The 25,168-nt window shown below is 57.8% G+C and overlaps 1 protein-coding gene across 10 annotated transcripts in view; it reads right to left on the minus strand.

Annotated features, from left to right (window-relative positions):
- PPFIA4 (PTPRF interacting protein alpha 4) overlaps nt 1-25,168 on the minus strand; it is a 64,127-nt gene that overhangs the window by 18,595 nt on the left and 20,364 nt on the right. The window contains exons 2-13 of one of the 10 annotated variants that reach the window (XM_058039971.1): nt 18,848-19,169; nt 17,979-18,802; nt 9,091-9,192; nt 8,820-8,984; nt 8,229-8,303; nt 6,595-6,690; nt 5,847-6,068; nt 5,281-5,427; nt 5,049-5,187; nt 3,576-3,655; nt 2,655-2,786; nt 985-1,047 (exon numbers count right to left, since the gene is read on the minus strand). In XM_058039971.1, coding sequence (XP_057895954.1) covers nt 985-1,047; nt 2,655-2,786; nt 3,576-3,655; nt 5,049-5,187; nt 5,281-5,427; nt 5,847-6,068; nt 6,595-6,690; nt 8,229-8,303; nt 8,820-8,984; nt 9,091-9,192; nt 17,979-18,215 — 1,458 coding nt within the window. In that variant the 5' untranslated portion in view covers nt 18,216-18,802; nt 18,848-19,169. Of the gene's footprint in view, nt 1-984; nt 1,048-2,654; nt 2,787-3,575; nt 3,656-5,048; nt 5,188-5,280; nt 5,428-5,846; nt 6,069-6,594; nt 6,691-8,228; nt 8,304-8,819; nt 8,985-9,090; nt 9,193-17,978; nt 19,170-25,168 lie in introns of all 10 variants that reach the window. The other 9 variants (XM_058039973.1, XM_058039978.1, XM_058039977.1 and 6 more) reach the window with 9 other exon arrangements.

Here is a 25,168-nt window from a genome sequence, read left to right on the forward strand (position 1 = left end):
GGAATGAGGGTGTGGGGAGGGAGGAACAGGACAGACAGGCACAGGGGCTCAAGGAATGCTGCTTTGGGAGATGAAGGAAAACAGGTCCCACTTGGATGCTCTGCTTCTTCTCCAGACTGCACGTGTGTGCTCCCTTGGCAAGGGACTGGCAGTGAGGGACCCCTCAGCCAAACTCGCTCTCCCTCCTGCTCCCAGTCCCATCCCCATGGGGAAGCTGTGCCCACATCCAGTGCTGGGAGATGCCAGGGGAGGCTGCAGATGGACAGGGAGGGAGGGGAGAAGGGATCTCCCAGGCACAGCAGGATCCAGTCTGGGGGACAAACAGGCCAAGCCAGGGTGGGCAAATTGCCAGCAGTGTCATGCGAGTCCCCAAGCTCTGCCCTGCCCAGACCTGAGCACCCACGGCTGGGAAGCACAAGGAATAAGCACACATGCTCCCTGCAGGCAAGGGGAAAAGCAGCCCCCTGATCCCCCAAACCATGCATGAGACATGCAGCACATCCCAAAAGCTCCCATTGCTCCCAAAAGCCATGTCCCTGCAGCTTTCTAGCTAGGCCACTGGGGGTTCATGCAGATGATGCTGAAGTGCCTCATCTGAGAGCAGGGTGTGAACACTGCGGGGTCCCTGCAAGCTGGGCACGGGGCAGAGCACCCCCAGCCTGGGGAAGCCTCAGGGGCCAGGGGCTGTGGCTTCCTGAGCCCTCCTCCAGGCATGGGTGAAGCCAGCCTGGCCTCAGCACTGCACAGAGGGCTCAGGGATGGGTGAGTGTGACAGAACGTGGATGGCAGGGAACTGACCCGGGGCTCTCTGGGGAGGGGTGGCAGCTTCCACCCAGCCACTGTATGGGTGAGTGTGTGGCCTCCTGCTGCTGGGTGCTCTGCTGCCCCCAAACTGGGGCATTTTAGGAGAAGCAAGTGCCCCAAACTGGGGGTTGGGAGTGAGGCAATGCCATCACTGGGTCAGGTCCCTGCGGCCGCATTTACCTTGTCATGCTGGTGTTCCTCTATCTGCTTTTGGGTATTTTCCAGCTCTTGTAACAATGTATTCTTTACGAAAAACCAAAAATAAAATAAAAGGGAACAAAAACAGGAAAGAAAAAGAGAGACCATTTAGGAAATGGCCACGTGGCCTCCCCGGAATGGCCAGTGTGGAATTCCTGTGTAGTGAACACCTGGAAAAGGCTCTCTGGGCTATTCCTCACCTGCCTGTGCACAGGTCTCCTCTGCAAAGCTCCTGCCTCTCAAGCAGGGTGGCCACAGCTCAACTCCTGCCCCACTCTGGGGCTGAGCATGGCCATGGGGGGCGATGAGGGACTTGGTGGATGGGCTTGAAGATTAGGAAATATGTCTGAGAGAAGAACAACTCCTCGAGCAGCTAGATCAAAGGGAAAATGTCCCTTACATCTGAGCTAGGGAGTAGGTAGGGGGGAAAGGAGATGTGCTTATAGAGTCACACAATCATGGGACTGTTAAGACTGGAAAAGCCCTCTAAGATTGAGCCCAACCATTCCCCTCAGCACTGCTGTGTTCATAGCTAAACCATGACCCCAAGTGTCACATCCATGTTTTTGGAACACTTCCAGGGATGGTGACTCCACCACTCTCCTCGGCAGTCTATTCCAATGCTATAATTATTTCCTTGATTTTTTTTTCCCCCTAATATCTGTCTAAACCTCCCCTGGAGAGTTTGTAACTGCCTCAACCAGTGCTCATTTTTTGGTAAGTGCTGGCAGCCAAACAGGATCATTTTTGTGCATGAAAGAAATGGATGAACTCTCAGGGTGGGCAAGTGCTGGCACCAGACTGGGGAGCAGGCAATGCCCTTCAAAACATGTCACCACTCTGGTCCCTGTTGCTTGCTGGGGTGGGATTTGGACTCATCCCTCCAGGTTGGGTCCTGCTCTTTATCCAGAGAAATCTGCTGAATAACTGGACATGCTGGCATAGTCACATTTGGTTGAGGACAGGAGGAGCAGAGCAATGGGATGGGGGGACAGAGCCAGCCCTGGGGGCATCAGCTGGAGGATGCACCTGTGTGCTGAGGGCAGGAACCCTGAGAGAGCTGAATCACCAAGGCCTGACCTCCCACTGGCACTCTGGATGGATGCTTGCTTGGAGCCAGCTGCTCCCAGTTAATTCCATTCACACTGAGGCAGCCACAGCTCCAGCCAGCTCCTCCCAGGAAACCCAGTTCCCAGGAGTCAGGTGGGAGATGTTCATGGACACTGCCCTGGCTTGGAGAAGGGAAATCAGTCTGCAGCTGGGGACAGGAAAGTTTTAAGGCAGCATGTAGAGGGATGGGCACTGAGACAGGATGAACACTGCAATTTTTCCTGCAAAATGCAGGTGGGATTTGCTCTGACAGCTGGGCACAGGTGGCATCAGGGCTGCACCAGCAGAAACAGCGAGGTGAGGGAAAGGAGCAGGACAAATCCTGCAGCTGTGGGAGGTGGGAGATGGTGGGGAGGGGGTCTCCCTGAGTGAGGTGACCAGAACAGTTCCCTGTGCTCCACCAGCCCCAGCACAGCCATGTCTTGCACGTTACCATTTCTCCAGCCCTGCACAGGCACTTCCAGCCCTGGGCCATGGCTGGATGAAGCACAGAGGGACTGCAGACCCCTCAAGCCCCAGAGGAGCCCTGCCCCAGGCAGTACCTTCTCCTCCAAGGCTGCCATCCTCTCCTTGAGGTGCAGCTGCAGCCGCTCGTTGCTCTCGCTCAGCAGCCGATCCACGGTGTCCGAGAGCCGCTTGTTGTGCTCCTCGTTCATCTTCTCCCTCTGCCGTGCCTGGGACAGACACACAGACACCTGTGTCACATCTACAGGGGCTCAGTGCCCTCCTGCCTTCCTGTGCCTGCTGCAGCGTCAGAGCTGGCCCACCAGGCCCAGTGTCTGGGGACAAACCCTGGTTGGACCCTCTGTGCTGGCCCTGCTGTCTCTGCCAGCTCCCAGGCAGGGATGAACAGGAGAGAAAAGGATTAAGGAGACCATGCCTGCCTGCCCCTCAAGGAAGCTTCTCCTGTGTGTCTGCCAGGGATACCCACACTGGGGGCACCTTCCAGACCCCACTGGACATGGAACCTCTGGATTTTCAAATATCTGTCCTAAGGCAAAACATCTGGGGGCTTCCCCAGGGCCACATCTGTAATGTCACCTGGGTGACCCGAGAAATGGGCATCAGAGCCTCCTGCAGGGACAGCCCAGCCCCAGCTGAGAAGCACAGAAGCTGAAGAATGGACTGTGCAGCCCAGGGCACAGCAGCTCAGCTTCCCTGCCCTTTTAATTCTGCTGGTCCAGGCTCAGGGGAAGAACTGCTGAAGCCTCCCCTTCCATCCTTTGGGGTTCCAGCTTCCCCCAGAGAGTGATGCTGAGAGAGGAGTGGGTGTGGAATATTAACAGCAAGTCTTGGATGCCTGGGAGATGGGAAATCACAGCAGAGAGTGCCATGAGCTCCTGTGTGGCTCAAGTTTAAGTGGTCGCAGATGGGAAAGGATTAACCAGGCTGTTCTCCCAAGCTGCTCCCAAACTGCAATCCACATGTGCCCAGGTACCCAGGCACCAAGGATCAGGACTTACCCTGGCCAGCTCCTGGTTCTTCTCCTCCAGCTGAGTCTCCAGCTGCCGGAGGTGCTCCTCAATGCTCCCGTGCCTCTCTTCTGCCTGGGAAAAGCAGAGCAGCCTTCTCGGATGATGCTCCCAAAGCCAAGAGGGCCCTGCTGCATCCTGGTGTCCATCTCTGCATCTGAGTCCTTCCTGGGATGCAGGGCTCTCTCCTGCTGCCTGCATCCCTGCAGGGCTCCCTGTGAGCCCAAACTGGCCCTGCTGGCACGGTGACAGGAGCTGGAGGTGCTCGGTGAGAGCCTAAACACCATTCCAGAACCCAGGAAGGGCAGGGATGGCTGCATCCATTCCTCCCTCCAGGCCTGCCCCCTCCAAAATCCAGCCTGGTGCTTCCTCTTTCTCCTCATCTTAGAGTGGTCTCACCCAAGCCAAAGGGCATCCACACGGACAGGGCCATCCCTGCCTTGAAGAAAGGGGCCAAGGGAAGGGAGAAAACCCTTCATGTGCAGGACACATTGAGGTGTCCTTTAAAGGCAGTGCCTTGTCCCTGCAGCAGTGGGGGACAAGGGGACAGAAAGGCCACAGCTGGGAAGCAGAGTGGGATGCCTTGGGCGGCCAGGGGCTCCATGGCTGCAGGGGTGTCCTGGGTTGGCTGTATGATGCTTTTATCCCAAATCATCTTGTTCTGTTTATGCTGAATAGTAAGTTTTGCACCTTTAAGACTTATTGCAGAGAGTGAAGGGGGGAGAGAAGTGCAGTTTTTTTTTCCTCCAGACACTGCTCTCACTCCTCCACATTCCTCCTCCTGAACTGTTGTTGTCTGCGGACAGACAGTGGGACAGAGCTCTTCTTTTGCTTTTTAGTTAGTTTTCAGCTAGCCGAGGCAAAGAAGTTCCCTGGACTGTGTTTTCTTCTTTTCTTTGGACCTCTTGAAACTGCTCTGGACTGAACACCCAGGAGAGCACCTGCAGCTGCACCTGTGGCCCACCGGGCCGGGCCTGGCCTGAGACAATTCCAGCACCGGAGGGACTGATCAGAGACTGAGTGAGCTGCAACCCAGGGACGGGCTTTTCTCAGTTTGTCATCTCTTTTAGAGTGGCAAGGGGTCTCATTGTTTGATATTGTTTTGGTTTTATTGTTTAATAAACAGTTTTTTTCCACCTTTCTTCAAGGAGGTATTTTTTCCTCCCGGACCAGTTGGGGGGAGGGGCCGATTGGATCTGCTTTTCCCACCGGAGCTCCTTTGGGGGATTCTTCCCCAAATTTGCTCTAAACCTGGACAAATACAAGGGGGCAGCCAGACCCAGCTCCTCCTCTGGTCCCAGCACTGCCCTCCCTCTCCAACCCCTGCCCTCCTTTCCAGTCCCTGCCCTCCCTCTCGGATCCCTCCCTGACCCCTCCCCGATCCCTTTCCTCCCCTTCCCTCTGGTCTCTGCCGTCCCCAGCAGCTCCAGCCCAGCCCCTGCAGCCCGGCCCCAGCCCTGCCACTTGCCTTGGTGAGCGCAGCAATGCGCTGGGCCAGCTCAGCTTCCACCTCGGGCAGCGTCTCTGCCTTTCTCATTGTCTGCTGCAGCTTCTGCTCGGCCAGCTCCAGCAGCTCCTGCAGGTGCCGCGCCTTCTCCTCGCACTGCGGGACAGCAGGGTGTGTGCCACCCGGGCATGGCCCACCCAGCACCCCTCCTGCCCCAGCCCCGGGCAAGGGGACACTCAGGGCTGGTACCTGGCGGTGCAGGGACTCCTTGTTGGCCAACTCATTCTCCAGTTTGTCATTGAGGTCATGGATGGAGGTGGCCTCTCGCTGGGCTGCCAGGTACCGCTTCTCCAGTGTGGTGATCCTCTCCTCCATGTCCTCCTTCTGTGCCAGGGCCTGGGGAAGCAATGGGGCTGTCACATCCTGCTCTGTGACAGCATTTTGGGAATAGCAAGGCCATCTAGCTCCTTCAAGCCTGGGACACCCCGAGTCTAAGGGAAGGGAAAACCCCCCTTGACATGGGAATGAGGGACAGCAGAATGGGACAGTGATGAAGGGAGAGTCAAACAATCACAGGAAAACCTTCTAGAGAGGACACAGGTCACTGCCCCAGGTGTGCTACACACTTGAGAGCCTGTCTGTAACCTCAGGGAAGTCCTGCTGATGGACTTGGGGACAATTTCCCAAAGGCAGCGGCCTCTTTTGGAGAACATCCTGCACATAACAGGAGTTCCAATCTCCTCCCAGCCCAGTGGACACAGCTGTGAGGTCTCTGCCCTAGGCTGGGCAGTGCAAGGGGACAGGGACTCACTCACCTCTCTGAGGTCTCTCTGGTACTTGCTGCTCATCTCCTCAGATTTGATCAGATCCTTCCTGGCAGTGCCCAAATCCTCCTCCAGCTCAGCCACGCTGGCAGCCAAGGCAGAGATTCGTTCCTTGGCCTGGACCACTTCAAAATTCTGCTTCTCCAGGAGCTCCTGCAGCTCCACCACCCGCCCGGCCTCGTCGTCCGGGTGGACGGAGCCATTGGAGAGACGCTGCAAGGCACCAGAGGGAGGTGGATACTGGGATGCTCCAAAGCTCCCAGGCTGTGGCATTGCCTGCAGCTACTCAGAGTGAGAATGTGGCCCTGCAGGGACGCAGTGAAGGGGTGGAAGTGGAGACAGGGGGCTCTGAGACCTCCATCAACAGCCTCCACAAGCCAGGGATGGGGATGCTTACAGGAATGATGGAATAGGGGTGGCTGATGCTCTTCCACCAGAGCATCTGGTGGAAGATATCCCTGCCCATGATGGGGGTTGGAACAAGATGGCCTTTAAGGTCTCTTCCCATACAAACCATTCTGTGATCTCTGGGAAGCAGAACCCCTTGGAGCACCCAAGCACAAATTCAGTGCACCCCCTCAGAAATGGCCTGTACCCACCAGGAACAGGCATTTCCCATGGGGCTGGACCCAGAGGAGAGGGAAAACAGCTTTCAGCACCCTGGAGCCAGCATCAGGGAGGTGGGAGAAATGACAGCCTCCCTGAGCAGGGTCAGAGCAGGGCTTTGCTGGGCTCTCACCTTCCATGGAAGTTTGGGTGCTGCTTCCTTGGGCTCCCTGTCCTCGCGCTCGCCCGCCGCCGGCTCCCGGGCAGAGCCCTGCTGCAGAGCTGCCACCTGCAGGGAGCAGGGACCTGATCAGCACCGGGGACAGCAGGAGCTGAGGCACCAGCTCCCTGCCACAGTCCTGCTCGTGGCTGGGGGGCCCAGAGGGAGCAGGTGAGGAACAGCCCTGAGCTGGCACTGCTGGGGGCACAGCTGGAATCCTGGGGCAGCTCTGGGCCTCCCAGTCCAGGAAGACACTGAGGGGCTGGAGTGTGTTTAGGGAAGGGAATAGAACTGGGGAAGGGACTGGAACACCAAGAGTGGTTGAGAGAACTGCAGGGGCTCAGCCTGGAGAAAGGGAGGCTCAGGGGGGACCTCCTGGCTCTGCACAACTCCTGACAGGAGGGGGCAGCCAGGGTGAGGGGCAGTCAGGCTCTGCTCCCAGGGAACAAAGGGACAGGACAAGAAGAAAGGGCCTCAAGCTATGCCAGGGGAGGGTCAGGTGGGACATCAGGAAAAAATCTTTCACTGAAAGGGTGGTCAGGCCCTGGCACAACTACCCAGGGCAGTGATGGAGTCACCATCACTGGAAGTGTTCAAAAAACAAGTGGATGTGAAACTTCACAATATTGTTCAGTGGGCATGGGGGTGTTTGGTCAAAGGTTGGAGGCTTTTCCAGCTTTAATGATTCCACGACTCTAAGAGAGAGGAAGTCAGAGGTGCTGGGAAGGCTCAGTACTGAGGAAGGTTTTCCTGGTGAGCCCAGGGCTCCCTCCCAGCTCATTTCACTGGTTTACAGCCACACAGATTCTGAACCCAGTGCAGCAGGAGAAGGGGGTAGACACTGGCACTGTGTCCTGCTCTGATAGGCAAGGGTGGGGAATGGTCCCTGAAAGGAGAGGGGCCTGGGAGCCTGGGAAATACCATGAGACTTATCCTGGGAACTGGAAAGAGGAGCAAAATTTGGCCAGCAGAGGCTGTAGAATGGCTCCTTCCTTTTGGGACTAGTGGCTGGGCATAAACTCCAGGAAGGGAAACAGAGTTCATGTCTCTTCAAGATCACTTTATCCCTGGAAGTGTCCAAGGCTGGGTTGGACAGAGCTTGGGGTAAGCTGGGATAGTGGAAGGTGTCCCTGCCCATGGCAGGGGGTGACATGAGATGGGCTTTAAGGTTCCTTCCCACGCAAATGAGTCTGGGATTCTGAGATGACCACGGCTGGAGGTTGGGGACAGCAAACTCCCAACCCCAGGACTCCAGCAGGGAAGAAGATGAGGGATGCAAGATGAGGTGCTTGAAGCAGTGTGGTTTGGGTCTCTGCCAAGTCAGGGCTAATCCCACGTCACCCTCAGCCCCCTGGAATGATTCAGATTCAGACTGTTTTTGTCAGTGACATGAATTCCAAACAGCAAACAACAGGGAAATGTCACCTGTGAGACAAACAGTTCTCAGAATCTTTCCAAGGTTTCCTTAAACACAGACAAACCTTCAAGTAAACAACAATTTTAGAACAAAAGCCTTACAAAGAACCTGACCAAATGCAAATACCACATGAACTGCCCAAGGTAATGGGGAGCATCCCCAGCCCAGCAGGTGCCCAGGTACCCCTTACCTGCCGATGGGCATCCACGAGCTGCTCCTCAAGGGTGGCCACGCGCTCCAAGGCTGCACGCAGGCGTTCCCTCACCTGCAGGTGAGTGAAACAATGGGAAAGGCTGTTATTGATCCAGGATGAGGGTGGCCAGGATTTAGGCATGCTCCCAGGCCTGTTTGTTAGACCGACAGCCAGGCTCAGGTGGATTCACAGGTTCAGGATCATCCAGGCCATCACAGGGGGTTAAACTGTGTTGGAGAAAACAGGCTGAGTCAATTCTTGGAGCTCTATGGCCAGAACAGCCTGGAGAGTCTCCCAGCAGAGGAAGGAGATGCTTGGGGTGAATGAATGAGGAGGAACAATGAAGACTGACCCAGGGTGTCAAATGCCACCACCCCGAGAGTGACCTGGGGGAGTTCCTGTCCCCAACAGCCTCAGACCCAGAGGATACACTGGGCAGCCCTAGCAGCTCCTCACTGCAGCTTTGGGATATCCAAGACTTTCCTGCTGAGTGCCCCCATGTCACCTTAACAACACACAGTAGCAGGGAGGGAGTGGAGGGGTGGGAGAAGGAACTCTGAGCAGGAGAGGTCCCAGCAGCTTTCCCACCTTTTCATCCAGTGCCTTGTGATGCTCAAAGAGCGACTTGAGTGCCTTGAGCACCTCGACCTCACTGGACACCCCAGATGGTGACTGGGCCTGCCGCTTGACCACGGTCATCCTGAGGGAGCGCTCATGCCGTGACACCAGGCACTCCAGGTGCTCCAGCAGGAGCTGCAAGGGGATGACAGAGGGGCTGTCACTGCCAGGAGGGGCCCAGCAGCCCCGGGGCCCCCCCAGTGCCAGGGCTGAGGGCCCCCAGCAGGGTCCCCAGGCTTACCCGGGTGTTGTTGCGCTCGGCTTTCAGCTCTGAGATCTCCTCCTCCCTCTCCAGGAGCTGCTCCCGGCAGGCGCTGAGCTCCCGCGTCAGCGTCGCAAACTCCTGCGGAGAGCAGCGACAGGGCATGGGGGAGTCAGCACTGCTGGACCTGCAGCACAGCATTTCCATCCAAACCCAACCAGGGCAGCACCGAGGGAATGTGGAGAAACCAGTGGAGAGGCACAGCCAGGCCAGGAGGGCATTTATTCCTGGCTTCCCTCATGCTCTGGACAAGGAGAACACAGCAGCTCAAGATTTATCCCACTTGATGTCCAATGGCACAAGAAGCTGTTCTACAGCTGCAGAGGTGGTGGATGGCATTTAAAGCATCCCAGTCAAGACCACCAGCACATTCCCATTCCCACTGTCCCCTGGATGCAGATCCCACCTTGGAGCATCCCATCAGGCTAAAACTCACCACAAAGCCACAGCAGGTCAGGATGAGCCCCCTGGCCCTGAGCCAGCCTCTGCCATGGCCTCAGGATCTGGAATCATCCAAAACTTCCTTGCAAAAAAGAGGTTGCTGCCTCAGTCTAGCATGTGGAGCATCGATGAGCTGCATATGGGGCACCCCCAGGTCCCGAGTCCCAGCTGAGAGGGATGGGGCACAGCAGGAGACAGCCAGGTGCCACCAGCTCTTGCTGCTGCCACTGCTTCCTCCAGGGATGTGACAGCCAGCAAGGAAGAGCCAAGCCCAGAGCAATGCCAAAGAAATGCTGCACACCCAGCACATCCCTCAAGACAGGATGAAAGCCACAATCACACTCGTGTTGGAGGGAAAGGGAAATTCACTTTGAAGTCCCTTGGATGCAGGAGGGTTCCCTTTCCCATAGGAAATGGAACCCAGGCACCTGGGTGAGCCCAGGAGCACCTCCCATTGCTCCCAGTGTCTCTTCAGTGGTGCCAGGCCTAAGTGAGGTTTTGCAGCTGGGATTTCTTAGGGTGAGAAATGCAAATGCAGGAACATGCCATGAATTCACACCATGTTCAGTGCTGGAAAGAATTTTAAAAGGCAAAGGATTTCAGAAGAAGCCAAGAAGGATTTGATGGAGCATTAACAAACCAAATTTCAAAAGGGGGTTGAGAGCTGCTTTACAGCATGAAATTCTTTTTCACTTTAATTTTCAGGTTTACCAAATAAAACCCCTTCAAACTGAAGCAAAGCATTGAGGCTTAGGCTGAACCAAATGCTCTGCTCAGCTCCAAGTGAAACCTCCTGTGACAGCTGAAGCTCTGAGAAATCCTGAGCTTTTACATCTGCTTGCCCCAGCCAGGTTTTCCCTCTCCCTTCCCTCCCAAACCTGTCCCACTGCTGGGGTTGGTAGCCTGGGATTGGTGGGGATGGTGGAGCCACTGGTGCAGTTGAGACCCCCACAGTGGGACAGGACCTGAGCAGGCTGCAGTGAGGGGAAAGAATCACTGATCCCACAAACAGCTGCTTTCCTGCCTGTCACCTGCCTTAGGCAGCTGCCACCCCACACTCCTGCTCCATACCCCTGCCCTGGCATTGCCCCAGGGCCTGAGGTCCCCAGTTCCTTCCCAGACCCCTTCCTGCCCCATCCATTCCCCAGGGACCACTCCAGCCCTGCAGTTTTCCCTCTTCCCATCCCATCTTAGGGACCGCTCCAATCCTGGCCCCATCCCTTCCCCAGGGATCCCTCCAGCCCTGGGATCATCCTATCACCCTTCTCCCCACCAGTTCTCCCCCAGATCTGTCACAACACCCCAAACCTTGTCACTAACCTCTGCCATGCCCCATTCCATCCTTGCTCTGGGACCATCCCAGAGCCCCCAGTGCACAGGGAACCCTCGGCAGGCCCAGCTCCAGTGGGATCCCACCGTGCCAGCCCAGCCCTTCCTGGAGCTGTGCCCTGCCCGGTGCTGGGACCCCAGTGTGATCCCGATCCTGATCCTGACCCCAGTGTGATCCCAGTGTGATCCCAGTCCTGATCCCAGTGTGAACCTGATCCCGATCCCGATCCTGATCCCAGTGTGATCCTGGTGTGATCCCAATCCCGGTGCAATCCTGTTCCCGATCCCGATCCTGATCCCAATCCTGATCCTGATCCCAGTGCGATCCCGACCCCGATCCTGATCCCGATCCTGATCCCAGTGTGATGACGGTGCGATCCCGATCCCGATCCCGGTGCGATCCTGATCCTGATCCCAGTGCGATCCTGATCCCAATCCCAGTGCAATCCCGATCCCGATCCCGGTGCGATCCTGATCCTGATCCCAGTGCAACCCTGATCCCAATCCCGGTGCAATCCTGATCCCAATCCCAGTGCAATCCTGTTCCCGATCCCGATCCTGATCCCAATCCTGATCCTGATCCCGGTGCGATCCCGACCCCGATCCTGATCCCAGTGTGATGACGGTGCGATCCCGATCCCGGTGCGATCCTGATCCCAATCCCGGTGCAATCCCGATCCTGATCCCAATGCAATCCTGATCCTGATCCCAATGCAATCCTGATCCCAATCCCGGTGCGATCCCTATCCTGATCCCAGTGCGATCCTGATCCCAATCCCGGTGTGATCCCGATCCTGATCCCAGTGCAATCCTGATCCCAATCCCGCTGTGATCCCTATCCTGATCCCAGTGCGATCCTGATCCCGATCCCGATCCTGGTGCGATCCTGATCCCAGTGTGATCCCAGTGTGATCCCAGTGTGATCCTGATCCCGGTGTGATCCTGATCCCAATCCCAATCCCAGTGCGATTCCAATCCCCATGCAATCCCGACCCTGATCCCGATCCTAATCCCGATGGGCTCAGGGCATCAGGCCCGGCGCAGGCACACGTGCGTGTTCCGTGCGTTATGCAAGCGCTGCCAGCAGCTCCCGAGCATCCCTGCGGATTAGAGCCGGGCTGGGAATGCCGGCAAGCAGACAGCAGCAGGAGATGTGCCAGAGAGGTGCCTGTGCATCGCCACAGATTCAGGGATCTGTCACTCCCCCAGTCCTTCAACACGCTGAGAGACAGGCGGCAGGGCTCCAGGAGCTTGGGAAAAGCATCCTGGCACCGGGATGGCCCTGGGAATGGCTCCCAGCAGCCTGAGCTGAAAACGTGGGAGATGCATCAGCTCTGGGCTTTTCCAGCAGCAGGCCAGGACCCTGAGGATCCAAAGCCTCTCTTCTGCCCCGTGGCTGGAAGGGGACACTGGCTGTGGACACAGATGCTCTTCCCATGGGAGTGAACAGAGCAGGACAGCATGGGATGGGTGGGACAAGGCATTGGAGGCAGCAAGAGGACAGGGATGGCCAGTGCTGGGGACAGAGATCACCATCACCCAGGGAGGGATGGCCAGAGCTGGGGACAGAGATCACCAGCATCCAGGGAGGGATGGCCAGAGCTGGGGACAGAGATCACCAGCATCCAGCCTCCTCTCCCTGCATTCCCTCGCTGTGGTGGCCAGGCTGTACAGATGCTCCTGCAATCAGGATTTCATCCTGAAAGAGGGGATTAAAAGGGAGCAAATCCTCTGGAGAGAGAGGCAGCCCCTGCTGTGGCCAGCCCAGAGCACAGGCGGTCAGCAGGTCACAGCCAGGGTGGGCACAGCACAGAGCTGCCCCCAGCCCTCCCCCAGGGCTGCTCCTCTCCCAGCCCTTCATCCCGACAGGAATGCTGCCTGCATCCTGTGCTCTGTGTCCCACATCCTGTGCCAGGCCTGGAGCACTCCACGGCAAATCAAAGAGCCCTCGGTCACTGTCCCCCCTCAGGGAAAGCTGCAAAAATGAACATTTACATCAAAAATAGCAACAGCCCTGCGGCGAGCCAGGCCAGCAGTGAGGTCAGCCAAGTACACAGGGCCCGAGTATGATGCCTTGGGAATAAAAACTAGGAATAAACCACTGCAGCTCCCGTTTGCAGCCACCTCCCTCAGCCCTGGCTGTGCCAGATGCCAACATTGCCACCTTGCTCTGGGTCACTGGTGGGCACCAGGCAAGCTGGGGACCATGATAAGCTGTCCCAGCTCATGGCTGCAGTGTTGCACTGTGGAGTGCAGCCTCCACCCCCATCCACAGGTGTGCCCTGGCCCTCCATCCCAGCAAAGTGGACATAAAGAGGATCCAGATGATTTTCCTCTGCCCTGGCCATGGCCAGGAGTCTCCCAGGCAAGGCAGAGGTGCCTGCCCTGCTCTGATAAGCTCTGTGACTAAGCAGGGACGCCTATAAACAGATTAGAAAGTGAAGGAGAGGTGCCTGATCTACAGTCCAAGGGTGGAAAAACACAGCCTGAGAGTCCCCAGGAGCCCTGCAAGCCCAGCACTTCAGGAAGGGGCCAATTTGGATTAAAACCAAACCTCCACCAAGTGACTGACTGGGCTTGGCCCCAAGTCCTGGGGTGAGAGGGAGCAGGATGGAGGGATGGAGCAGGATGGAGCAGGATGGAGGGAAGGAGCGGGATGGAGGGATGGAGCAGGATGGAAGTATGGAGCAGGATGGAGGGATGGAGCAGGATGGAGGGAAGGAGCAGGATGGAGGGAAGGAGCAGGATGGAGGGAAGGAGCAGGATGGAAGGATGGAGCAGGATGGAGGGATGGAGCAGGATGGAAGGATGGAGCAGGATGGAGGGATGGAGCAGGATGGAGGGAAGGAGCAGGATGGAGGGAAGGAGCAGGATGGAAGGATGGAGCAGGATGGAGCAGGATGGAGCAGGATGGAGCAGGATGGAAGGATGGAGCAGGATGGAGCAGGATGGAGCAGGATGGAGGGATGGAGCAGGATATAGAGATGCTGTTTTCAGGGCAGGGAGGGAGACCTGGAGCACCACACAAGCTGTTGAAGTGGGATGCTGTGGACTAGGACTTGGATCTTTAATCAGCACCAGGCATGTTGGGGGTTTGGGGTTTTTCTCCTTGGCTGCATCGGGGGGAAGGCACAGGGAAGAGCTGGAGGCAGGCCAGGAACCAGCAGCATGGAGATGGCTGGAAAAGCACAGAGAGGTTTAGGAAGCTCAGGGGGGAATGCTCCTAGGCCTGTAGCATGGGAAAGCTGGAATGCCAAAGTCCTCAGCCCAAGGCCCCCGTTTCTGTCCCTGTGCCATCTGCAGCACAGACAGGGATGCAGCAGGATCACACCACAGGCAGCAAAATTCCCTGTTTGTGGCAGGAGCACGGCTGCTGCTCCAAGGCACCAAGCCTGGGGACAAAGCAGCTCCAGCTGTAGGATTAATGGCATTTTAAAGCCCCTAATTGGAGAGATTGCTCCTGAGGGAGCGGCAGGGATGGGTGGGAAGGATGCGCTGCTGACTCGGCATGAGAGGGACAGTCCCATCCATTGTCTGCCCATGTGGCAGCCCCACCACCCCACTTCTTCTCTCCCAGGAGTGGAGCAGAATGAAGAGGAAGCCCCAAATCAGAGATGAGGGGATAAACACAACCCCAGCAGTTGTAGCATGGGATTACACAGATTAAATCCTGCTGGGTAAACCCAGGGCTTCGACCATCACCCACCCCCAGCGCTGGACACCAGCACCTCCCAGACCTCCTGGATACAACACCAGGGCTCTGCAAGAGCATCCATGGGGAATCAGTGTCCTCCCTTCAGCAGGATGTGTATTTCCACCTGGGATTGCTCAGGGAGGAGCACTGTGCAGCCAGGCAAGCAGGAATCTCAGCATCCTAGTCCTGTAGTACAACCAGCCCCAACACAGCTGCCAGATCCCTCCATCCTTCCCAAAATCTGGAGATGCTTTAAGGGTCTTTCCCGGTGGGTGTTTTCCCCCACCTGGGGCTCCTGAGGTTCCCATTTACCTGCTGGTCTTTGCAAGTAAACTCGAGATATATTTTGAAGTTATATGTGATTGTTTGATGTCAGGATCTGCCCTAGTTCCTGGGGGACCTCCAGGTAGGTTGGGCAGTCTTAGGGGGTCTGCTCACCCCAAAAAGGCCAGCTCTCAGCTCTACAGGCAGCCCAAGAGGCACCAAAGGTGCAGCAGAGCTCCATGGAAGGAGGAACTGCAGAAGGTCTGCATGGCCATGGGCAGCCCACAGCCCTCAGCCCTGCTGAAATCTGGGAGTGTGTTCTCTCCCTGACACTGATGGGGACAGGGACTCCTGCCAAACCCCCAAGCCATGGCAGGACAGGGAGGAGCTCCATCCCACACAGGACCCTGAACTGGGAGCACATCTGGATGCACTGGGAGCCCTGAGTGTCACATCCCTGTCCCCAGGAGAAACTGAGCTGGGGCTGGGCAGGAGGCAGCTGGGAGCAAAGCCAGGGCCTTGGGGGACTGCTGAGAGCCCCCAGAACCTGCTCAGGGCTTGGTCCTCGGCCACCAATTCCCTGCAGAACAGGGGGGCTGGAGCTGGAGCTCTCAGCCCGATTAAGTCACATTCAGCACTGCCACATGAATAAATAAATCATGTAAGAAGCATTAAGGCAGCTTAGTCTCCCCAGGAAATCGCCCTGGAGTTCTGCCTTTTGGGGGCTGAGGGATGCCCCCATGGATTGGGAGTGGGGATGTTCAGCCATGCAGCACAGGCAAGGGGCAATGGGAGCTACAGGCAGGAGCACGCCTGGAGCATCCCTGCAAAGGGGTTTGCCCTGGACAGGAACATTCCCTGCCTGCCCTGTGCCTGGATCTGCACCAGATGCACATTCCCAGCCTGTCCCTTTGGATCCCATGCCGGCACAGCAGCATCCAGCTGCCACTGTGCCCTGAGACGGTGCAGAGTGCCCTGTCCCCAGATGCCACCCACCCCAGCCTCAGCAGGCAGTGCATCCCCAGCCTGGCTGCACCCAGGGGACACGACTGATGAGCCTCGGTGCCCAATCCTGCCCTCAAAGAAGGGGTCCTCCCAGAAATCCAGCTTGCATCCCATTCCCAATGGGGTCTGAGACACCTTTACCACCCCTGGCTGGACAGACTTATGGGATGCTCCCCAGTGCCCTGGGGAGAGACCCGAGCGTCCCAGTCCCTTGTACTTACCTGGTACATGCACATGCTGGCATTAATCCCATTGGGCAGGTGAGCGCCTCTGGATTTGCTTCCCGTGTTCATGCCGAGCCCTCATGTCCGGGTCAGAGCACGGGGGGCGCCGGAGCCCCCTGCCCGCAGGGACCGGGAGGCAGCGGGAGCTGCGGGGGATTCCCATGGGAGCCGCCCCAGTCACAGCCGGGGCCGAGGGGCCAGGGCGGCCCCAGGCGAGCACGCAGCGGGCACAGCGCTGCCGGCCGCCCCGAGTAGGGGGCACAGGGCGGCCCCAGGCGGGCACGCAGCGGGCACAGCGCTGCCGGCCGCCCCGAGTGCTGACCCAGATTGCTCCGAGCGCTCCCGAGGCTCCCAGGCCCGGCCCCGGAGCGGGAGCCGAGGCTAAATCCGCGCATCCCTTAATCCGGGATGCTGCTGGGGCGGGCAGGGCGGCAGGGTGACCCGGCTTGCTCTCTCAGAGCGGGGAGCAGAGGGAGCCAGCCCTCGGCACTGGGAGCTGCTGCCGAGACTGGATGCCGGGTACGTCTCAGCAACTCTTTCAGGAAGGCAGACTCATCCACAGGGACCCCAGGAGCTCCTGGGAAGTACTGTTGGGCACTTTGCTCTCAGCATCTTGGGCAGAGCCAGGACCAGCTGAGCTCTGCGTATAGAGCAGCTGTTCCCAAGCTGCTTTCCTCCATCCAGACAAGGCAGGGATGCAGAGAGCTGGCCAGCCAACAGCCCAAGCTCTGTCCTGGCTCATGCCACTAGTTTTGACCCATTTCCCATCTCTCTGAGGTGCTCCAAAGCCCAACACCCAGGCAAGGAGGATCTCAGGTTTCAGCACGGCAGAGGTAGAACAGATGCAAACATTTGAAGCCTCCTGCTTCCCTTGGCTGTTGGGTTCCTCCCACAGCATACCCACAATGGAGCAGAGCAACAGCCCCCCCAGATCCCTGTTACCCCAACTCTGAGCCCTGGGACACTGCTATTTCAAAAGACCTCACAGGGATGGTGGGCAGCTCACACTCATCCTGCACAGCCCTGTGACACTGGATTCATCCACCTCACCCTCTTCTAGCCTGAATATCTTCGTGGAAATCAAAACCAGGCCTCTGGAGTACCTGGAGAGGGTCCTACAGGTGGAGGAACCAGGAGCAGAGCACCAGCAGAAGCCCCAAGGCAAGCCCTGACTCCCCAAGCCCTGGGCTGCTCACTGAGCACGGGCCTCTGGCAGCCTTGCTGTCCTCTGCTCCCTCAGATGTGCCAGCCCCCACCCCGCACCAGCTCTGCCTCCAGTGTCCCCTCTCAGGACCAAGATTGAGACACAGAAGTCCCATTGCCCCACTGGGAAAGGGGGCTGATGGAAAGGAGCCCTCCTGGAGAGGGAAGGGACAGCAGTGGTGCTGCTCTGCACAGTGGGAAAGGAGAGCAATTGATGAATGGTTAATGTCCCCATCTAAAGTGCCACGGTGGGCTCAGCTCTTTTTGACATCCCAAGAAGTTGACTGGAGGCAGAAAGCCAGATCTGCTGCCCAAAATGAGCTATCTGCTCCCCAGGTGCTGTCCCCCAGCAGACTGACTGTCCCCAGAGGAAGCCTTGCTCTCTGTCTGTCCCCTGCCTTGCTCTCACCCTGGGGTGTCCTTGGGGAGGCTTTGCCCCTTCTCCAAATCCATTCCCCTGAGGACAGGGGCGCTGCACTCCTACCCCTCCTCCAAGACCAGCAAGGGTACAGAGGACAAGGGGAGATATCCCAGTTGGTCGTGGCTTGGCCTGAGAGAACCCACAGGATTTACTGCTGACATGAGATGCAACACCCGCGGCAGCATCACCACTGTCACACCAAGGCAACCCCCCCAGGGCCATGAGCTGAACCCCACATCCAATCCCCCTGGGGTGCCTCAGGGACGGTGCCAGGGCAGGTCCTCACCTGCGGGAGGGCCGAGTTCAGCTGCCTCTGGAGCTGGTCCCGCTCCCGGAGCGTCTCCTGCAGGCGGCTCTGGGTCACCGCCAGCGTCTCGCGCGTCTCCCGCAGCGTGTCCAGCAGCTTGTCCCTCTCGTCCAGCATGTTCACCATCAGCTGCTCGAAGTCAGCGTCCGCCTCCGAGCCCTGGGGGGGCCCCAGCGGGTCCCCCTCGCTGATGGTGGGCATCACCTCGCACATCATGGCTGGGCTGGGCTGGGAGAGGCTCCCGACGGGGCTGGGGGTGTGCTCAGCACAGTCACATCACCGCGGGCTCCCGGGGGCCAGGGGAGCCAGCACAGGGGGGGACAGGGGGGGTTCAAGGAGGGGGACTCCCCATCCCTTCCTCCTGTGGGCTAAGCAGCAGCTGGCATCACTGCAGCAGGGTGCAGGGATGTCCTGGGCACCAACAGGGTCCTCGCAGTTACCAGTGCCCCGCTTGCTGCTCGTCACTGCTGGCTCCTGCTGCCACCTCTGCTGGGTCCCGTGTGTCACCTCTGCTGGATCCTGTGTGCCACCTCTGCTGGATCCTGTGTGCCACCTCTGCTGGTCCTGTGTGTCACCTCTGCTGGTCCTGTGTGTCACATCTCCTGGATCCTGTGTGCCACCTCTCTGGGGTCACGTGTGTCACCTCTGCTGGATCCTGTGTGTCACCTCTCCTGGATCCTGTGTGCCACCTCTCTGGGGTCACGTGTGTCACCTCTGCTGGTCCTGTGTGTCACCTCTGCTGGATCCTATGTGTCACCTCTGCTGGATCCTGTGTGTCACCTCTGCTGGATCCTGTGTGCCACCTCTGCTGGTCCTGTGTGCCACCTCTCTGGGGTCACGTGTGTCACCTCTGCTGAGTCCTGTGTGTCACCTCTGCTGAGTCCTGTGTGTCACCTCTCCTGGTTCCGTGTGTCACCTCCCTGATGCCTTTCCAAGGGGCTGCAGCGTCCGGGCTGTTCAGAAGGGGACAAACAGATCCTTGAGGATTTGTCCCAGTGGAGAGCCCAAGCCAGCACAGGGAGGGTCCAGGGAATGTCTGGGCTGCCTGGGCATGCTGAGGGGGCTCTGGTGAGGATGGGCTGTTTTCCCTAAAGCTGGAGGAGGTGTCACTGCTGACGTGGAAGCATGTCTCCGTTGAGCATCACAGTTCTTCAAACACCCAGCAGTGACCTGTGGCAGAGGGGACAGAGATTAGATCAGATCCTTCCTGCTGGCCCCAGAATGCCCAGAGACCTGCCCAGCCCCCTCTGCCCCCCATCAAACCCTGGAGAGCTGCACCAGGTGGGCTCAGCACCCACAGGAATGGGCTGTGCCAGGTTGTACCTCCTGCACCCACTACCCCAAATCCAGGATGGTACCAAGCTGCAGGAAACAGCAACCCTGGCACCCAAATCCTGCAACTGTCCTTGGCATTCACATATCCTGGGCCAGGATCCCATGCCCTCTGTGGAACTCCTGGATGCCCAAGGCCCCTGTGCCCCCACTGTTCCCCAGCCCCAGGGAATTATAATCAGGCTCCAGCTGAGTTTAGCCCAAACCTGGCAGGAAGTCACAGCAACAAATGAGTTGAATGATTGGATTAATGTTCCCCCCTCCTCTAGACAGATGTGCTGGGCCCAGCTGTTCAGTGGCAACTGAACTTCAGCACATCCTCCCTTGGTCAAACCTCTCCCATGGGATGAAGGCAGCAGCATCCCCAAATTCCTGACCAAGCACCAGCACCACAGATGAGAGGCTGGAGGGAAGAGGCAGAGCTGGCATTTGGGCAATACACAGGCTGGATTAAAGCATGGCTAGAACTGAGAACCCAGCCCAGGGCTGATGCTGGAGCCCACAGCCCCACCTTCCCTAAACCATGGGGGATTCACAGTCCTGTGGGGGAACCTCAGCCCTCTGCAGCCAGGTGAGGGTCCCCAGCAGCAAGGGTTGAGTGTGACACTGCCACCCCAGCCACCATGGGGACCTGCCCAGCCCGGTCACCATCTGTGCCAGGGGACAAATCATGAGCAGGGCTCAAGCTGAGCAGCAAAACACAACATGGCAGGCCCAGGGTGAGCAGCGCTGCTCTAGAGCTGCTTCCAGGGCAGGCCCTGCTCCAGTGTTAAACTTTGCAGAAGAAATGCTCAAGCATAGGCCTGAATATTCTGAGTCTGAGGATGCATCTGAAGCTGTGGCTGCCCCATCCCTGGAAGTGTCCAAGGCCAGGTTGGACAGGGCTTGGAGCAACCTCAGGTAGTGGGAGGTGTCCCTGCCCATGGCAGGGGTGGGACTGGATGGGCTTTAAGGTCCTTCCCAGCCCAAACCAGCCTGGGATTCTGTGTCACTTCGCCTTCAAACTCTCCCCCCCTACACACACACATGGATAAAAATGACCTGCACACAGGCCTGGCCCAGAGCAGCCTGTTCTGGCCCTTTGGGCTGGATGAAAGCTCTTGTGCCCAACAGCTCAGGGGCACAGCAGGGACCTGCCCTGATGAAAGGTGACACTTGTGAGGAGGTGCCTTTGTCACACCAGACACTGCCAGGGCAGGGGAATCAGAACTCCGCTCTTTGGATGACATTGGCTCATCAGCTGAGGGGAAGTTTGACACAAAAAACTCTCTAAAAATAGAGAGGCTCTGGGAAAAGCAGCAGCCCCTCACTGTGCCTCCTGTGTGATGCTGAGCCAGCTTCAGGGGACGGAGGACAGAGCTGTCCCACAGGTGGCGTCCTCCCCTCCCTTCACAGGTTGGATCCTCAAGTGGGATAAAACCTGTTGAGGATATGTGACACTGTCCTGAAGCTTGGAGGGGCTGTTAGGATGTGGATGACCAGGACAACTGTGGATTCATGGGATAACTGCACTGAGGACATCCCATCTGTCCTAGGGTGAGGTTATGATGTATGTATCCCCAGTCATGTATTCTGTTAATGCTGGATATTCTATTCTGTACCTTCAACACTGGCTCTGAGAGCAAAGGTGGGGAGAAGAAGAAGCACAGAGTTTGTTATCAGGGACTGGATTCACTCCTCCACAAGCTGCTGGAACTCAGAACTCCACTGTGTTGTCTGGGCCCTGACAGAGCAGAGCAGGGCCCTCCTTTGCTTTTCAGTTGGTTCAGCTGGCTGAGGCAGAGTTGTCCCTGGACTGTCTTTTGTCCTTTCCCTTTTCTTGGAACTGTTCAAACCTGCTCTGGACTGGGCCCTGGGGAGCACTGAGAGCTTGCACTTTGTGGCCTATGGGGGCCTGCTCTGGGCAGCAGCCTTTCCCAGTGCCAGAGGGATTGATAACAGAGCGAGCATCGACAGGAGAGACTTTCTGAATTTGTCGTCTCTTCAGAGTGGCGATTGAGTTTTGTCATCGGGTGTTGTTCATTTTCTGTGCTGGGGAGTGCTTTGCCCACTAAATAAACAGGTTCTCTCTACTTCTTTCAGAGGAATCCTTCCCAAACCAGTTGAGGGGAGGGGCTGTGTGGGTTTGCTTTCTGGGGGGGCCCTTTTGGAGGTTTTCTCCCCAATTTGCCCTAAACCAGGACACCATCCCGGCAGGATCCCACAAAAACAAGGCTGGTGGAGCAAAAGGCATGGAGTGAGGGACCATTCCAGCCCCTGCTCTCCTTGGGTTGAGTTGGACATGAGCCTCATCCCTGTAATTCAGCAGGGAAAACGCTTTCCAGTTCTACAGCCCCTATTGAACAGTCCCAGGGGTACCGACAGGCATGGGGCTCCCTGCCAGCTTTCCTGGGGTTAAGAGGTCCCAGAGTCCAGGGAGATCTAGAGCCAAGAAGAGCAGAAACCAGTCCTACCCCAGGGCTAAGCCCTGTTAATTTGAGTGCAAAGCCTAAAGGAGGTGACTTGCATGGCCCCTCCTCTGCTGTGCCTCTGCCTGAGGGATGAGCATGGAGAGGGAACACCCAGGCTGGGCACAGTCTGGCAGCTCCTGAGCACGACCTGAATGGCAAAATGAGCCCCATGGGCAGGGCCCCAGCCAGCTGCTGGTGGGGAACCGGGAGAAATTAGCAGATGAATGAAGAGATATTAATCAAGGCACAGAGGGAAGAGCCCTGCAAGCCCTTAGGGAAGGGAAATGCTGCAGGGAATAACCAAGACATAAATCTGACCTGAGCGAGGCTGGGATGGAAATTTATCCCGGCTGCAGAGGAGAGACACCCTTGCCATGAGGAGACCCTGCAGATGCCAATTCCAGCAGGGCCATGGCAGCCTCCCACACCCCATGGGGCTGGACCCACACAGTGCAGCAAGAGGCACAGATTTACATCCAAGAGCTGATTTTCTTTCTGCTTCCCCCATGGTTGAGCTCGTGCACGAGTTGTTCTGGGGGGTTTTGTTTCACTGCAAACCTGCTCCTGCCCACAGTCACATCCTGTTATTGCTGTGTGCTTGTGCAGGGAGATGGGGAGATGAGCACAGCCGGTCCCTCAGCCTGGGGAGGGTGATCACAGAATCACAGGGATCTCACACAGCTGCTCCAGGGTGGACTCATCCCATTCCTCTGGTCCCCAAAAGCCTCTGTGCCCTGTCCCTGAGGATGCTCAGTGAAAACTCTCCTGGCCAAGGCAACGTTGGTGACCCCGAGCTCCTCTGTGCCCAGGGCCTGGGGTGTCTGCACTGACTCGTCCTGGACCCCCAGGGACACCAACAGAGGTGTAAGGCAAACCCCTGCAGCTGGAGCAGCCCTACGAGCAGGGTGAGACCTCCCACCACCCCAGAGAGCAGCCAAAGCCCCCCTGGCCTGGCCTGAGAGCCCCAGACAGGTGGGGACAGTCAGCCCAGGGCCCTCTGTGCCTCCCAGGATGCTGTGGCACTCTGAGAATCCTTCTGCCAGAGGGTCCCTGGCAGGGAAATCCAGGGGGATGCTCTGCCACCTCTGAGTGTGGCTCTGGACACAACCCAGCCCTGTGTGCCCATCCTGGCTGGAACCATGGCAAAATCCAAGAGTGGAAAATTCCCTGCACTGCAGTGGGACCATCCACCTCCATGGACAGACACCGAGCTGCCTCCAGCACCCCCATCATGGATCCATTCCTCCAACAACCACAGGAGCTCTCCCACCTCATGGATTTGTGAGTGATCATTTCTGGATTCAACCACTGCAGCTTTCACAGCAACACCACGAGTGCCAGGAGCAGCCCAGGCTCTGGGAAGGGCCAACACCCAGAGTCAGGGCAGGTGCAAAGGGTTCATTTGGGATGGCACAAGGAGGAGTCAGGACCAGGCTGGGTTTGATCCTTGCTGTATTCAAGGCCTGTGGAGCAGGGAGTGAGCTCAGTAAGCAACAGGCAGAGGTGGGTGTGCAGGGATGTGCACACAGGGACAGGGATACAGCAACAGCCATGCAGCGAGGATGTGCACACGAGCAGGAATGTGCAGGATGTTCCTTTCCAGGCTCAGCTCCCCTCATTTCTGTCCCACCTCAAACCCTGGGCTTTTCTCCATGCTCCACCTCACCCATTGCCAGGTGCCTCTCCCGTTCAGCCCAGCTGAGGGGGCACACCCAGGCTCTGTCCCTGCCCAGCAAAGCTCAGCAGCTCCCAGGCAAACCCACACATGCCAGCGGTCACTTTGAAGGACCTTGGGACGTGTCAGTGTGGGTGACAGCACAAATACCCCCACACTCTGCTGTGACTGCAGCAGCAGTGAGGGCACACCCAGAGCAGCTCTGTGCTGCAGGAGGTCAGAGGGGCCTGAGCTCCCTTCCAATTAGTGCCTGTAAATCTCAACCTTTCACAGGTCTCTGGGAGAACTCCCTAAATGCTCCTGCCTGGCTTTAGAGGGCCTTAAGTGCTGGGATAATCATCGGGTAGAGGCTGCAAGGAGACAGCTGGGAGCTGAGCAAACACACACTGCACAGCTCCAGCCCTTGCTGGGTATTTTTAGTCCCGTGGGGCTGCCAGGCACAGGCTTGCTGGGAGCAGCTTTCTTGCCAGGGAAAACGTGCTTGCTTTACTATCCCTCCCCCCTCCACCCCAAAACGATGCTTTCCCCACTTTTGGGGATGGAGAACAGCACCATCACATGTTGCCTGCTCAGAGAGGGCACTTCCTCACAGATGTGGAGCAGCTGATGGGGAGCAGAAGGGGGTTTTGCCCTGGAGCTGATGATGTGCTCAGCCCAGCTCTGCAGTGAGTCAGGCTGCCTGTGGGATGCTGGGTCCCAGGGAGCACCCTGGCTTTCCCTTCCCAACAGGAGAGAGAAGCACCCACAGCTTTACCCACACACAGGGGATAGAGACAGCCTCGTGCTTCCTCTCTGAACAGCTCCACTCCCATCCCAGCCCTGCCAAGAGGAAGAGAAAAGCCTCGGTGGCTCTGTCAGCAGGACCATCACCCAGCAGGCAGCTGGCAAAGAGGTTTAACACACTCCTTGGAGGCAACAAGCTCTCAGGGACTGATCATCCCATAAAAATGCTACTCTGATCTTTTCTGCTCCTGGAAAATCCTTCTCAGCGGCCCAGCTTGGCCTTGGAAGCACAGAGTTGGGGTGGCCCACACCAGCACCCCTCACTGCCAGCTCCCTGGCACAGGGACAGCCTCCCCTCTGCCCAACTCGGGGTCCAGCACCCACAGTGACCTCCCACACTGGCCCCTCTCTGCCAGATCCAGGAGGGAACAGAGTCTGATGCCCTTCTGCTGCTAGTTTGACCTTTCAGGAACTTGTGACCCCATGACAGGCTGCGAGTGTCACATCCTGGCATTCCCAGCAAGCTCATCCCAAACACTGCCCTGCAGACAGGGCCACATCCCAGCAGAAGTCCTGCCCACCCTCACTGCAGTCAGACACCACCTGGCAGCAGCCAGGACATGTTGAGACACCAACCCACCCTTGCCTACCCCAGGGAAGGTCAGTAGTGACCCTCTGAGCAGTGGGATGGCAGGCGGGAACCTCCTCACCATCCCTACCAAGCCACAGAGCCCATTTCTCCGACCCTCAGTGAGAGATGTGGTAATTAGAGGTTGGGAAAAGATACAGCCTCATCCCAGCTTTTCTCCCAGGCCCCTCATTTACTCCCAGGACACGTTGTGGCCCCTTGGGACCACCAGTCCCCCCAGAGGGACAAGGGAGATGCAGTTTTCCATGGGGCCCGGATGGTAACAGCTCCTGAATCCCCTAACGCAGCCCTGCCACCAGCAGGGAACTGCACAGATGGTCCCTGGTGCTGCCAGGGGCTG

This window comes from Melospiza georgiana, chromosome 23 (genome assembly GCF_028018845.1).
Source record: "Melospiza georgiana isolate bMelGeo1 chromosome 23, bMelGeo1.pri, whole genome shotgun sequence".
NCBI classification, from domain to species: domain Eukaryota; kingdom Metazoa; phylum Chordata; class Aves; order Passeriformes; family Passerellidae; genus Melospiza; species Melospiza georgiana.